This window comes from Tinamus guttatus, unplaced genomic scaffold (assembly GCF_059628265.1).
Source record: "Tinamus guttatus ecotype Peru unplaced genomic scaffold, ASM5962826v1 Tinamus_guttatus_pri_ptg000253l, whole genome shotgun sequence".
Lineage (NCBI taxonomy): Eukaryota > Metazoa > Chordata > Aves > Tinamiformes > Tinamidae > Tinamus > Tinamus guttatus.
In genome coordinates, this window is record NW_028288787.1 from 253831 (window position 1) to 267344 (window position 13514).

Consider the following 13514-nt stretch of genomic DNA (forward strand, 5'->3'; position numbering starts at 1 on the left):
TGGTGCAGTGTATGTGGCAGAAGGACACCTAAGAACCAAGCAGGACGGAAGTGCAAAGGTGAAGATTAAAGTCAAGTCCTGCTCAGAGCTGGTGCATGCACAGGTGCCTGGCAAACAAGCGTATTTTATATTGTTGACTCAAAGGAAAGCCTCCCAAGGTCGCTGTGTTATAAAAAAACTGAACATTTTTAAAGCGCCAAATGCCCATTCCTCTATGGAGCCTCTCTGGCTGCTGTAATTTATTCCGTATTTATCACACACGTTTCCAGCTTTGGCACAGACTGGTTTATACCGAGTGTGAGAGATTTCATTTTAAAAATCCTGGGGCAAGACTATTCAGCTACACCAACATCAATAGGTTTAGCCCTATTCCCTCCTGTCTGATCATCTGTTCTTAAATGAAGATCCTCCATATCACATCTTTTTGCCTCCCATAACTTAAAAACAAAACAGAGTCCTCTGCAAGGACTAGAATCCTCCTTCCTCATGAATAAAAGTTTTTTATTTCATTGCTCAAGGATTGTCTATTTTGTGCCTAGTACAGACCTAAACCTACTGTCAGTACTAGGGAAGGCGCAACTGGAATTTGACAACAAGGTAAAACATTTTCATGTTCTTGCACAAGGCATTAATGCAAAATGAATTTTCTCTTGCATCACCTAATGCAAGACCTCTTCAAGAAATATCCTAAAATAACTCTATTGCAACCCAGGAGAAAAAAAAAATGTCTGAAATAACAGATTTGGAGAGTGGACTGGCATTGTTTCCCTCTCAGGTCCAGTAAATATTTAACCCGAAGATAAAATTCAGTATAGGATCCTGCAGCATTTCATATTACCACCGTAAGAAGAGAGAGAACTGTGACAGGAAAGAGGTCTCCAAAAGGATGCATTGGTTCCCCTCAACAGGTATTATATATGTGGCCAAACAGGACCTTGGTGACTCAGACCTGGAACGTGCTAGAGAAGCTTAAAATTAAAGATACTTCTTATTCAGTTTTTTATGGCAAGGACAGAGGCTCTCCAGCTCTCCCTTCCTCCTTCACCTGTGATACCTACATCCTGGTTCGTCCTTTCCTTCTTCCTGCCCAGGATGTTTCGCTCATCCCTTGTCCAGGTACTCAGCAAGGTAGAATTCACCATGTCTCAGAAATGTCTTGCAACAAACTCCTCCTTAAGGAAAAGCTGCTTGTTCACACGCTTGTTTTCATCCACTTTAGGATGAAAACAAGTGCTTTCAAAGATTTTACCAACTGGAAATTCTTTCCCTTCTTCGTATCCTTTACTAGAAGGCAGTAACTCCTAGGCACGCTGGTAGTGCAACAGCTTGATATAATTGCACACATTGTTAATACCATCAATATACAGTGGTGGGAAGTGATGTAAAACCATAAAAATAAATACAACTCTGAAACAAATGTTGAGAAGTTTTTCAATTCACAGTTATTTTCCTCATGGGAAATTATGTCAAAATAAATACATTTTTCATACGCAGTGTCTGTGGTCATAAAAGATTTCCTGTTAGATCTGCATGGGAGTCCCAAAGCCAGCCAAGCTTTACTTCAACAGAGCCACTCTTGGGCTGCGGGCCAGGCACGGTCCCCCTCCCAGTCTGGCTGCTCCGTTTGGAGCTGCTTGATCCTGCTGAGCTCTGCTCTGAGCTTGGCTGCTGCTAACCTGGCTATCCTGGAGAGCAGACTGTCTACAGCCGTGGCAAGGAAAACCCAGTGCAGTCCACTCTCCTCAAGATCTGAGCTCCATCTCCTTCCTCCATATCCTTCCCCTTCCTCTCACGGTGTCCCTAGGCCGGTTTTAAGGGCCCTCCCTGGCGCGCACCTAGAGGTCAGGTATGTTAACGTAGTTGAATTTTCCCTGTTCTCTGTTGCTGCTCATTTTATAGATGGTACTCGATAATCTTCACCCTTTTGTTTCAGCCTGATGCTCCAGTGCTCAGTTTAGTTGCCATGTGGTCGAGCCAATGAGCACAAACATGCCATGTTTATTAGCTGCTGTCACTGCCTGATCCTTACTTTCTTCCTACATGCTCCATTAACAGAACATCTCCCCATTCTTCTCTGCTTAGACAAGCTTACTTGCATGTTAAACTTTACCAGGAAAGACCTCACTCAGACTTCTTTTCCACAAAAAAAAAACTTCTGCTGCTTATCTAAAGCATATATTTCCCCATTTCAGCTTGATCAGCCTCCATAAGGTTTAGTCATCCAGAAACTGGTTTCCTTCAACAGTTTTTGTGCAAGTATGTGCCATGGCATTATATATTAATGTTTTATGAGGCTGAGTTTTAATTACATCCCTGTTCCTTGTGTAAAGACAAAAGTCTAAAAAGTTGATTCTTATCTCCAGGAAGTTCAGAACATGTTAGTCTTCCAGTTAAACTATATTCATCCTGAAAAGAAAAAAAAACTCCTTATTTTCCTTACCTCCTAGTTCATGCAGAAACAGCCATGCCTTGCTACTGTTTCTGATGGGAGGAATACTGATCCCATTTTCAGCAGTTTACACCTGAGGTAATTTATTCGCACCCATAAAAGTCATTCAAGACCTCTACTAGTGGTATAATGTCAAGGTTAGTCCAGCTTTGTTTTTGGAATGGACGTTAGACCTTTCCATGAGCAAGGCTGTCCCCTGGAGGTGTGAGAGTGGTGGGGTGTCCCCCACAGAGGAACTTCATCTGCTCTGAGGCGGGGGAGGCCTAAGGGTATCTCCCAGCACAAAGGCTCCTAAACTGTTTCACTGAAATGGCACTTTATCCTTGGCATGCCCTCCAGTGAAATGTTTGCAAAAGGCAATCATAACCCTATTGGTTTTGGGGCTGCAAGACTAAAAGATTAAAAAAAAAAAAAAGAAAGAAAAACAAACAAAAAAGCCTTTTAGCTTCCTCTTATAGAAGCTTCTCGTTCTCTGATCTGCCCAGTCTCCCCTACCGTCCTCTGAACTTCTTCCTTTTTGAATTTGCTGGTTTTGAACTGGTGATTAAAGCACATAACATGTGAAAATAAAACATCTTTCCCTGTAAGGTATGTTTCTTCATATCTAGGAAGATCTGAGCTTCGGTCTTTCAGACACTTGGCTGAAGAGGAATGGAACACCACTCCATTAAGGCCCAGATACAGGCAGGGCAAGACACAGAATTTTCCTTATACAGTAACAGAGTCTTTTCGATAATCAGAAGAACTATGGTTTTAGAAGCAGAAGTGCTCTGGGTGGACAGTGACTCGCAGACAACACATTTCCTCTCCAAAGCCAAGATGGAGAAGGAGACCTCAATGTGACATGTGCCCTGTGAGAAGACACAGCTCCTTCTTGAGGGAGTATCAGAAAAGCAAGTGAATGCCCCTGCCCTCAGTTTTCTGAGCTCAAGCAGGTTGGAGGGAAAAAAATCATGTCAAAATATGTACTAACCTCTGTGTCCATCTTACACAGGGAGGAACAACAAGAGCCCTTGGAAAGGCAGGGTGAAATACTTTCCCTTTTAACACAGAAGTTGCTAACATGCTCCCTTCCAACCTTAAGCATTCTATGATTCTGTGATTCCTGAAAAGTGATCATGGCACCTTGATAGCACCCTGGAGCTGCTGGTGGAGTAGGGAAACATCAGCCCCAGCTCAGCTACTCCTGCTGTGAAACCCCAAGACAGATGAAGACTGACCCTAATGAGTTGCATGAGGCTGGACCACCTCAGGGATACAGCAGTAGCCCTACTGGTTACTTTATCCCTTCTGTTTCCCTCTCAGGACGTGTCCTCCTGTTCACTGAGAGAGTCTGCAGCACTTTCCTGAGTAAATACAGGGAAAGTAAACAGAACGTAATCTTCTTGCAGCTGCTCTACCAGTGTAGGACTTGCTCCCAAGCATGTCCTCAAGGTCTAGTGCACGTGCTGAGTTCACATTGTTTAGGTTGCCATCAGTGACAATGGTATTACCAGGTATTACTTGGTAATAGTGGTATTACCAGACCTTACTCACCTTTCAATTTCTTCTTTCCAAATTTTAATCCAAATAGAGACATCCCAAAAGTTTCTTTTAGTCCAACTCCATGGAATTTCTGCAAGACAAGAGAGAAGGTTGTTCACAATGGGGGTTTCTGCTCCTGCAGCATGACACGATGTAACATAAATATGTAATGTTTGACCTTACAGTCGGAGATACTAGCTCCAATGCAATATGATCAACAGCTGCAGTTCTTCTCATAGCAAGTTTTAAACACAAAACTATCTCAGGTTTGCAAGTTGCTCTCCTTCAGTGTAGGTTACTTTACACGGCACATTTTGATCTACTCATCTCTTGACACAGCACAGAGAGGGGCCAATGAAGGAGAGGACAAAAAGAATATTCCCTACTGCCTGACACTACAAAAAAAAAAGGATGAAGGTACTCCCAGAGCTTGCATTTAAGACACAAAAGAAGCATGTGACTACTCACAGCCTGACTAGTCTCCCTGAAGAGAAGAGAGTAAGGGGAAACACTGGCTTTCTGGGCATCTGTCTGCTCTCAACACATGTTGGCTCACACTGCTGCCCATCTGTTGGGTATCCTCAGTGTTTGAAGCTAACTTGTACAGCTCCAAGTAAAACTTCTCCCCTATTGCCTGTAAAATTTCTGGCTCAGCAGCCTAAAACTAGGCACCTGAAATGCTTTTAAGGCACTTAGCACGTTCCAACAGGCAGAGAGACGCAGCATTAAAAAGCATCAAGGCTGCTGGTGATCAAACATCTGGTGTTCCCGGCATGGCACATCTAAGGGACTTAATGGTCATGGTTGGCACTGACAGGCTGTGAAGATCCATGAAGAAGAAAAGGCTGCATTCCCCTGGATGCCTGGCTGGCCTGGAGCCTGAATTAACAGGAATACTGTATTAATTGCTAAGCAGACTAATGGAGCCAGTAAGGGAAGTTTGGGGAAATCACGTTTTAACTAAAATAAGTTTTCTACATATCTGTAACAAATAGTCCATTACCAATGTCTATATTAGAATGAAGTTGTTGAACTTTGACACTGGTCATGTTTCATGAAGAAAAATTAAAAGCTATGAGTAAAGAACACGCACAGTGAGGTCATGGCAACTTACTAATATTCATACCGTCCCTCATAGAAAAACACCAACTCCTTATTTTTAAAGTGACACTTTAAATAATATTCTATATGTCCCTGAGCAAGGCTGACCAAGGAGAGAAGTAGAGCAGACGAGATGCCATATTTCAGAAATGCACAAATGTGAATACAGCCCCTGCGACTGCCCAGGTGCTCCTGATTCACCATTGCTCAGTACTGGCTACAAGCTTGAATCTCACAAACTCGAAGAAAAAGTCTACAATGACTGCACAGGTTGAACACTACTCTGTAGATCTTCTCTGTCCCAGATGCTAAAACAGAGCTAACTCAGTGAGCCCGAAATATTGCAAGCGGCAGCTGGTGATGCTGCAGCACTCCAGGCATGGGGTTCCCACATGTGCACCAGTCACACGCAGTTACCACGGGGCTCAGGAACCTCTCTGCGCCCACTGTCCTTGAGAGAGATCCTTTGCTTGGTCATTCACATCAATCCAAGTGGTTCTGCTTACCAGAAAAAAAGTTTGGGCAATACTTCTCCTCAAAGTTTCCTCTGTCCATGGAGCCACTTAAAGTTGCAGTATTCAATGTCACAACCTAAAGCTTTCTCAATCCTGTTGTTCTTAATATAAAATAATATAAAATATCTCTAGCACTTCTACTTCCCTAGTAATCCTACTCCTATTAGCAATCCTACCCCAAGTAATCCTACTCCTAGTAGGATTACTTCCTACTAGTAATTCCCTAGTAATTCCTACTTCGACTTCCCAAGTAACATAAAATATCCCTAGCACTTCTACTTTCCAACCCTAACTGACCTTAGCGTGCTATTTTCAACATATTCTTTTGTATCATTTAGGGTTTATTAATCCTATGTCATTTTAAAAAATCCTAACTAGGACTTAGCTCTTCATAAACAGGTGGGAGGAGTGAAACATGCTCCCTACACACCTAGAGCTAAAGACCTTGGACCCTTCCTAGAGCACCAGGAGCTGCAGATCTGATAATCACAGTCCACATGTAGCACAGGATTGCAAAGGATTGGCCCGTTGTAATCATTTGATACAGGTACAGTGCTGAACTCTGGACTTTGCTGTATTTGCCAAATGTTTTAGAAAGCCTATCTGCAACTACTAAATCTCTCCCAGCTGCCCACTTAATTGAAAGGCATATAATTTCAGTAGAGGCAAAAAGGGTGTTTATTTTCATGGGAGAGCAGAGAGAAGGGAGGTTATAAGCCTTCTCTCAGCAATAATAAAGTCAAACAAACAGAGTTAAGATCAGCTTCTCATAAATAAAAACACGAAACTTCCTTCAGCTCTGACATGGGGGTTTTGTTAATTACTGTGAGACATTAATCATTGGTTTCTGGCATGACAGTGGTGTGATAAAAAACCTGCAATAATATACTATTTTGTCATGGGGCATCTTTAATTCCTTCAGCTTCTCAGTGCATTTGGTAAGAACAGCATTAATTGAATATCTTTGCTCAGCAGCAAATTCAGATTACCTTTAAGGTCAGCTTGATTAAGCACAAGTATTCCTACAGGCTCATCATTCCAATGAAAATTTGTATTTTAGGGCAGACTTTACCGTGATAGCTTTACCATATCCATTTGTACCGGTACCTTTCCATATATGTGACTTCCATCACATAGATTTATCATAGCTGCTTGCTTTGCTGAAGCCCACAATTTACAAATCTTTCCAAAGCTTTATACCTGATCCTCTAACCATCTGGATCCAAAAGACCTTATTCTCTAAGTAAAATTCAGTTTCTGCCTTGCCAAAACCACAAAGTCATATGAGAATGTGTCAGTATTCAATAGGTGCACCCATAATGACACTAAAAGCTTGACACACCCCTAACCCGCTTAACATGTACACTTTATTTTGATAATATCACAAATATCTTCCATTTTCCAGTTTGTTTTCCACCCAAATTTCTCATTCTCTTTTTTTTTCACAGTCTGTAGCTTCTTTGTGTGCCTTCTGCTAATAGCACAGTCTCTGGCAACACACCGTAGTACTTTTATGTGCTTGTTTTCAGCCTGAGCATTCATTGTCTTTCTGCTGCAAGTATCAAGGCAAATGTAAGCAGAAGGTGGTGAAGTTATCCTCTTGTCGAAGTGCAGCACTTCATACCTGTGCTAGCTGTCACCTCGACTGCTTTGATCACCACAGGTTGCTTTGGACATTGCATTTCACCTGTTCCTCAAGAGCCAGGTACAGTTCTCATTTGTGCTAGGATTCATAATTTCTACAGCGAGATGCATTCCTCTCAGCTGATGTTAGCTCTGCCAGCCTGATCTTTTTGCTTTTTTATTTACTTATTTATTTTCTTGGCACATTTAGGGCTCTCAGTTGTACCTTACACTCTCCTCCAGGGTTTTGTTCTGCATTCCAGCTGTGATCAAAATCCACATCGCTGTTTACCCTTGTGTTATGTCTTGCTTTATTTTTTAAGTGAGAGGTTCATCTTGCCATCCAAAATTGCAATACTGGATCTTCAGCCTCATATCGGTCACTGATATCATACACTGCTACAGTTTTAATTTCCCTTTGCACTTTCTGGAAGAATGATGTTTTTCATGCACTGATGTCTGAATGTGCTTTGAAGTACTTCTCAATTTTTGGCATGACATTTTCACAACCTCCTATTTCTGAATTTACTGAAAACCATAAACCATATGAAAATTTCCTATAGTCAAAGCACAGACATCTTTGCATTTTCTTTCATTTTCCCAGGCACCAGTGATTTTCAGATGCAAAGTGCAGAACTGTTTAAATCTCAAGATGTCTTCCACACTGTATGCCAGCTCAGCTGGAGTTTTGTGTTGCTCCGTTTTCCACTAGACTATTTTGTTTCATTTCTGTTTCCTCCTGGTACCCTGTGCTGTTCAGTAATCAACCGAGGCCCACGGGATTCAAGAGAGATCTCTATTAGTCATGCAGTTCAACTCCTCTGCTTAACAAGACATGTGTTACTTTCCCCATCTTTCCAGAGCCTATAGCAAAAATCATTTAAGGACCCAATTCCCAGTTGCTCACGTATGGGGAGTCAAGGGTATAAATGATGAATAAATTTCCTCTGCTCATTGTGAAAGTATATACTGTATATACAGTGCTCTACAAACAGCCTAGCTAGGGCCGATGCTTCTGCAAAGACAATCTGCCTCCTCTGTGGCTCCATGGATATTTTTTTTAATATCCACGAGATGGGTCTTGAATGTGGAGGGGATGCTTTTTCAAAATCCAAGCTCAGCTTTATTTAAGGCTCAGCTTTATTTAAGAAACAAGAGTCAAACTCTAGATTGACCAACAGAGACCAAAGGCAGTCTCCTGCAGCCTGGGGACGGAAGGAAACTCTCCTTGCCCCTTCCTACAGTAAGTAGGAAAATCAGAAAAGACGCCAACCTGATGAACAGAAAGCAGATGTTCCGAGTGGAAAATATGTTTAGTTTCTTGGCCCAGTTTCTCTGGGTGTAGCTACATGATATATCGGATTCAATGAGAAATATGAATTGAAGAACACTTGGTGTTTCTGCTCCCACTACCTTGTTCCCAGGCTCTGTGAAATGAACCATGGTAAATATAATCATTTTTAGAAAGGTTATTTTTAATCCAGATCATGGGGCGTAGCCCAGTACAGACCAAAATTCCTGTTCAAACAGTGGTTGTAGCAGATCTGATGAGGTAGTGTTTGAGATGTAATGGTAGAATGGCACCCAGGATCCAGGAAAGGTAGGCAGGAAAATAAGATTTCTCCAGTCAGTTTTACTTCCAAACACAAGGTGATATATATATGCATCCTTATTATGCAAAAGCCTTGTCTATCTGAAAATTCAGAACACATGCTATGCCTTTACTCAGCAGCTCTCACAGCTCTCTATGTTAAACCAGCTTCACAGGTGAGCAAGATTTGTAAGGAAATGTTTTCATCTTTATTCAGCTGATGTGGCAACCACAAATATTCACAAGTCGTATAAGTGTTTTCTGTTCTTTTTTTTTTTTTTTTTAAAGTGCTAAATACTCGACCAGAGCTCAATATATCAGAAAGTAGAATCCTAAGCACGAAACATCATGACATAAAAAGTTTGAGGCTGCCTGTGTTGCCTAGTGCTCTTGGTGGAGTAATGCTACTACCTATCACGAGATGAACCAAGTCTAAGTCTAAGACTCTGAATGTGTATCACTTTACACATGGATGTGGAAAGACAGCTGGGAAAATATGTAAGGGTTTAAATAAGTTAGGTAAGTCTCCTAGATCCCTATTTTTTCCTTGCTTTTGTTTCATACCAATGTCAAGTGCTAAAAAGGAAGAGTCACATTCACTCACAGGTATCACACAGAAAGGCACCACAGTTGCTGCAACATCTAATGCACTGCCAAAAGCAGAGTAAAGCCTGGCACACCTTGGCATGGACTGACCTTGTAATGTGCCATAAAAAGCCAGGTTTGTAAAGGGCTCCATTTAAAGTGCTGAAGTATTAACAGTTTCAGTCAAATTGTTCAAATTGTGGTTCCAAAGAGCAAGTTTGATTCACTTTCCTCTATTTAAAGCAACCATTAGAATTTTAGTCATTCCAAATAATTAGTATCAGTCATCTTTTACATTATTATACATTAGCAACTATATTTTTCCACCCATCCATCCATCCTCCCATGTTTGAACACATCAAAAGAAAATCATGGAACAGCACAAGTTGCACCTCTCTCTGCTTTGCAAATGGAAAACATAGGAAATGAGTGGCAGAACAGGCAACTGAGACATGTGTTTCTAATCTCAGAATAATACTCTTATTTGGGGGGAACAGTTGGATTTGCTTGGATTCAACTTGAAATAAGTTTAACAAACAGTAAAGGACTTATCTAGTAGTCAGGATTCACAAAAGAAGTGAGTATTTAAATTGGCTTGCTCTGTGCAAGGAGTTTGAAAGTTTGCCTAAAACTTCCCCCAGCCGAACAGGTATCCTGGCTGAAGGGAACCTGCCCTTCACTATTTTCTGGTGCTGTTCCAAGCTATATGTACAAAAACTCATGAAATTATCCACAGATGAAACTGCTCCTACTCCTTACACTCTACTGTGCCAATACAATTAGCTGTAATTGCAGGGAAACAGACTCAGTCTGTTATCTGCCACGTTTTAAAGTAATGATGCGATGTCCTCCATCTGTCTTCATTAAAACCGTCTTTAAAATGACACCAGAATGGCTGTCAAAATTTGCATTCAGCTCCTTTGGGTACGTTAGTTGTAATGCTCAGGTTACTGATCAACAGCAAAGGAAGAGAGCGTGCACAGAGAGAAATGCAAACTGCAGCCTGCTCCCTCCGAAACTGTTCAAACAATAGCTGTTTCCTCATACAGCTGCTGGCTAAAATCATGCACAGCTCAGTTCACTCCACCCAGAAGTCTATCAGCGCGGGCACATAAAGAAAAACTCAATCCGAAGCACTTTGATTAGGCGTTAGAAAAATCTCAGATCAGAAAATGAAAGTTTTCTGCCTCAGAAGTTGACAGAGAAAAGGAACTAGTCGCAGGAAAGCATTCAATCTTACCCTTGAAGGCTTCTAAAAGTCACAGCAACAAAGTTCCTGCCCTCCATAGCACTCCGGTACACTCCTCTCTTCTCATTTACACGCCGCTTTATCCCCTCCCAAGATCAACAGCTTCGCACACAGTCACGGAGAGACAACATTCATCTACGAAACCAAAGCTTCTTTATGGGGTGAAATGGGCATTGTATCCCTGCAAATTCACTGCCGTCCCTGCCTGCCATGCAAAGTCCCAGTAACTAAACTTACTCTAAGTTTCCTACTTCTTCAATCGCCAGGCTTGGCTCCTTGCCAAATTCTTTTCTCCCTCTCTTTTTTTTTTTTTTTTTAATTCTGTTTCCTGTTGATATGGAGAGTGTAGTAGCTCCCTTAAAATAAAACGCCCAGGACAAGAAGCTGTGAAAAACTGAAGCAGAAAAGCAAAGCACCCCAGGCTGTAATAACCCCTTTAATTCCAGAGACAACTGTTGCTCTCTTTACCTACCTCCTGCCGATGCAGAAGTTTTCAAAAGGAAACCAAGAGGGTTAAAGAGCCCAACATATCAAGTTGCTCTGAAAAAGGATGAACTTGGTAAGGAATTCATTTCCCAGAAACAGCCTCACTCTCTGTCTGTACTCCCAAAGTTAGCCAGGATTCTTTAAGCACATAGAGAATACCCTACAAGCTGATCTCAAAGCTCCACCTAGTCCATTTTCCAACAGTTGCGAGGAGCAAACGCTGAGACAAAACCCTCAGTTGCATAACTCAACCACAGAGCTTCCTCTAGTCAGTCAGCAGACAGCGTACGCGCCAAAAGGCAAGGGTTTAACTCATCCCTTACACAACGACCTCCCCTATGCCTCTCTGACACCCGCATAGCCCCATGGGCAGTGCCCACTGCCAAGGTGGTCCTCCTTGCCTACTGCTCTCAGAGTGATCCCGAGCCTCTGCACCTTCCCCCACTTGCTTCGGCAGACCACACTCAAACCTTCTTTCAAATATGAGGATCCCCTAGAATATAGTGCCCCTCATGTGCCCCTCTCCTGGTGTTTTATCTCCCAGATGCTCTAGAAAAATACAGCTGGGCCAACTACAACTCCAAGCAACCTTTGTGCTTCCCTATGCCTATGAACTGTGAGTATTCTGAGACAACCATATCCTTCCCTAAGATATGTCAACAGCAATGCCTGCCAGGAACATGCTAATTTATTACTGACAGTGAGAGAAAGCCTATTTATTAATAGAAGTCTTTTTTATGTATTTCTCTGAGTTTTCTTTCATCTGTTGTGTTTTCCCATTAGATACATGTGAACACTATTAGAATTTCAATCCTACACACAAATACATTCATCAGCTAATTTAACCTAAGAATATGAAAGTCAGGGGTTTGTCAAAGAGTATTTTCTGGAAAATGAAGTTTACTTAAGTCCCACTGATGGAAAGACTATGGAAGGTCCTGGACAAGGCAGCGCCAGTTGCCTAGTGGTCAAGAAGGGATGAGCAGTAGAGAGGCAATAAACAGGATCTTTTTGCATTTTAAGTAATTTCTGAAGGAAGAGCAAGAGCTGTATCCCTCTGCATTGATGCCTGGCTTATTTTTCAAAGCTCCACCTATTTCAGGTAACATTACTTGAATCTGATTTCTACTTTCATTATGAAGGATTCATACAAACAGCCAGCATGGAATGGAGGAAATCATCTCCTCAAGAATAAAGTCATTTTCAGAAGCCTGTGAATAGACAATTGGAGAGAACTTTTCCCTTCAATGGTCATTTCTCATGTTTCTGCTAGCTACACCCCATCTCAACCCCAACCGTCACTCACTGCAAGTATTGCTTTTTTTTTTTTCCCCTATGGTAAAAGAACAAGGATCTATATGAATTTCACTTCTTCCACAATTTTAATAAACTCTTTTTCTTGCTTTCGTATTTTATTCTGGATTATTGTGGTTTTTTTTTTTTTTCATTCAATCACACACTACTCCCAGAATTTCTATATTTGCTGCTAACTTTATGTTGACACTTCCCTACTTTCACCCTGGCCTCAGTCATTTTTTCCTTCCTAGTTTTAGGTTCGTTTCATTTCTTTGACAAAAGAGTGGACCTAATTGAAAAAAAACAAGTGGCTTTGGGGCTTGTTTTTTAAGGCTGACAGTAGCCCATGGTTAAGCTGTTTTGTTTTTCGTGCTTTTTTTCTTTGGCACCAAAATCAACTATATTGGTCAAAGTCTTTTCCCCTCAGCTATCCTTCCCTCACAGATTTCAGTGAATCTACTCATGTAAGTTCAGCACATGAGGAAGTACTTAGAAGCGTGGGCGTAATTCAGTATTATCAGCTAAGCGCTGAGGTCCCTCGTACTTACATTAAACGTAGCTCCCTGGGAAACATCTTCACAATAATCACACCATTTGTTTGCTCCTTTACAAATACCTGAATACATCAGGGATGGTTCCCACCTTCAAAGTTAAGTTGTCTGAGTTTCAGTACTTGTGTAGGTACCTACGTGTGTGCTGCATGTTTGAGCTCCTGCTGCAGCCAGTGGAGTCAGTAAAGGTGAGGCTGGACTATACTTGGGTGAGATGAAGGAGACTTGGGTGATGACTCGGCTAACTGCATTCAGTCTCTCTCCACCCGTGGTAGTAGAATCTCAAACACTGAGCACACATGCTGACCCCCAATTTAGGTGCTGTATCTATGACCTAAATCATATTCTAGCTGCACGTTGACAAAGGGAAACAGCAGAGCTTTCTATCCATAGTAGCCTATATACTAGCCTATAGTAGCCTTTCTATCTAGAGTAGCAAGGCAGCAATTAGACTGCTGTGCTCTCCTGCAGCCCGGCACCTTCTTTCCAGTTTGGCACAGCCACACCTCTGCAAAGCAAGCATTCAGGCTGTGGTCTTTTCCTT

The 13514-nt window shown here is 41.8% G+C and overlaps 1 protein-coding gene across 1 annotated transcript in view; it reads right to left on the bottom strand.

Moving 5' to 3' along the window:
* Window positions 1-11216, bottom strand: part of LOC104577977 (phospholipid-transporting ATPase ID) — a 68458-nt gene extending 57242 nt beyond the window's left edge. Inside the window, exons 1-2 of the mRNA XM_088526707.1 lie at window positions 10629-11216; window positions 3986-4064 (exon numbers count right to left, since the gene is read on the bottom strand). Coding sequence (XP_088382833.1) covers window positions 3986-4028 — 43 coding nt within the window. The 5' untranslated portion in view covers window positions 4029-4064; window positions 10629-11216. The remainder of the gene's footprint in view (window positions 1-3985; window positions 4065-10628) is intronic.
* Between the last annotated feature and the right edge of the window lie 2298 nt (window positions 11217-13514).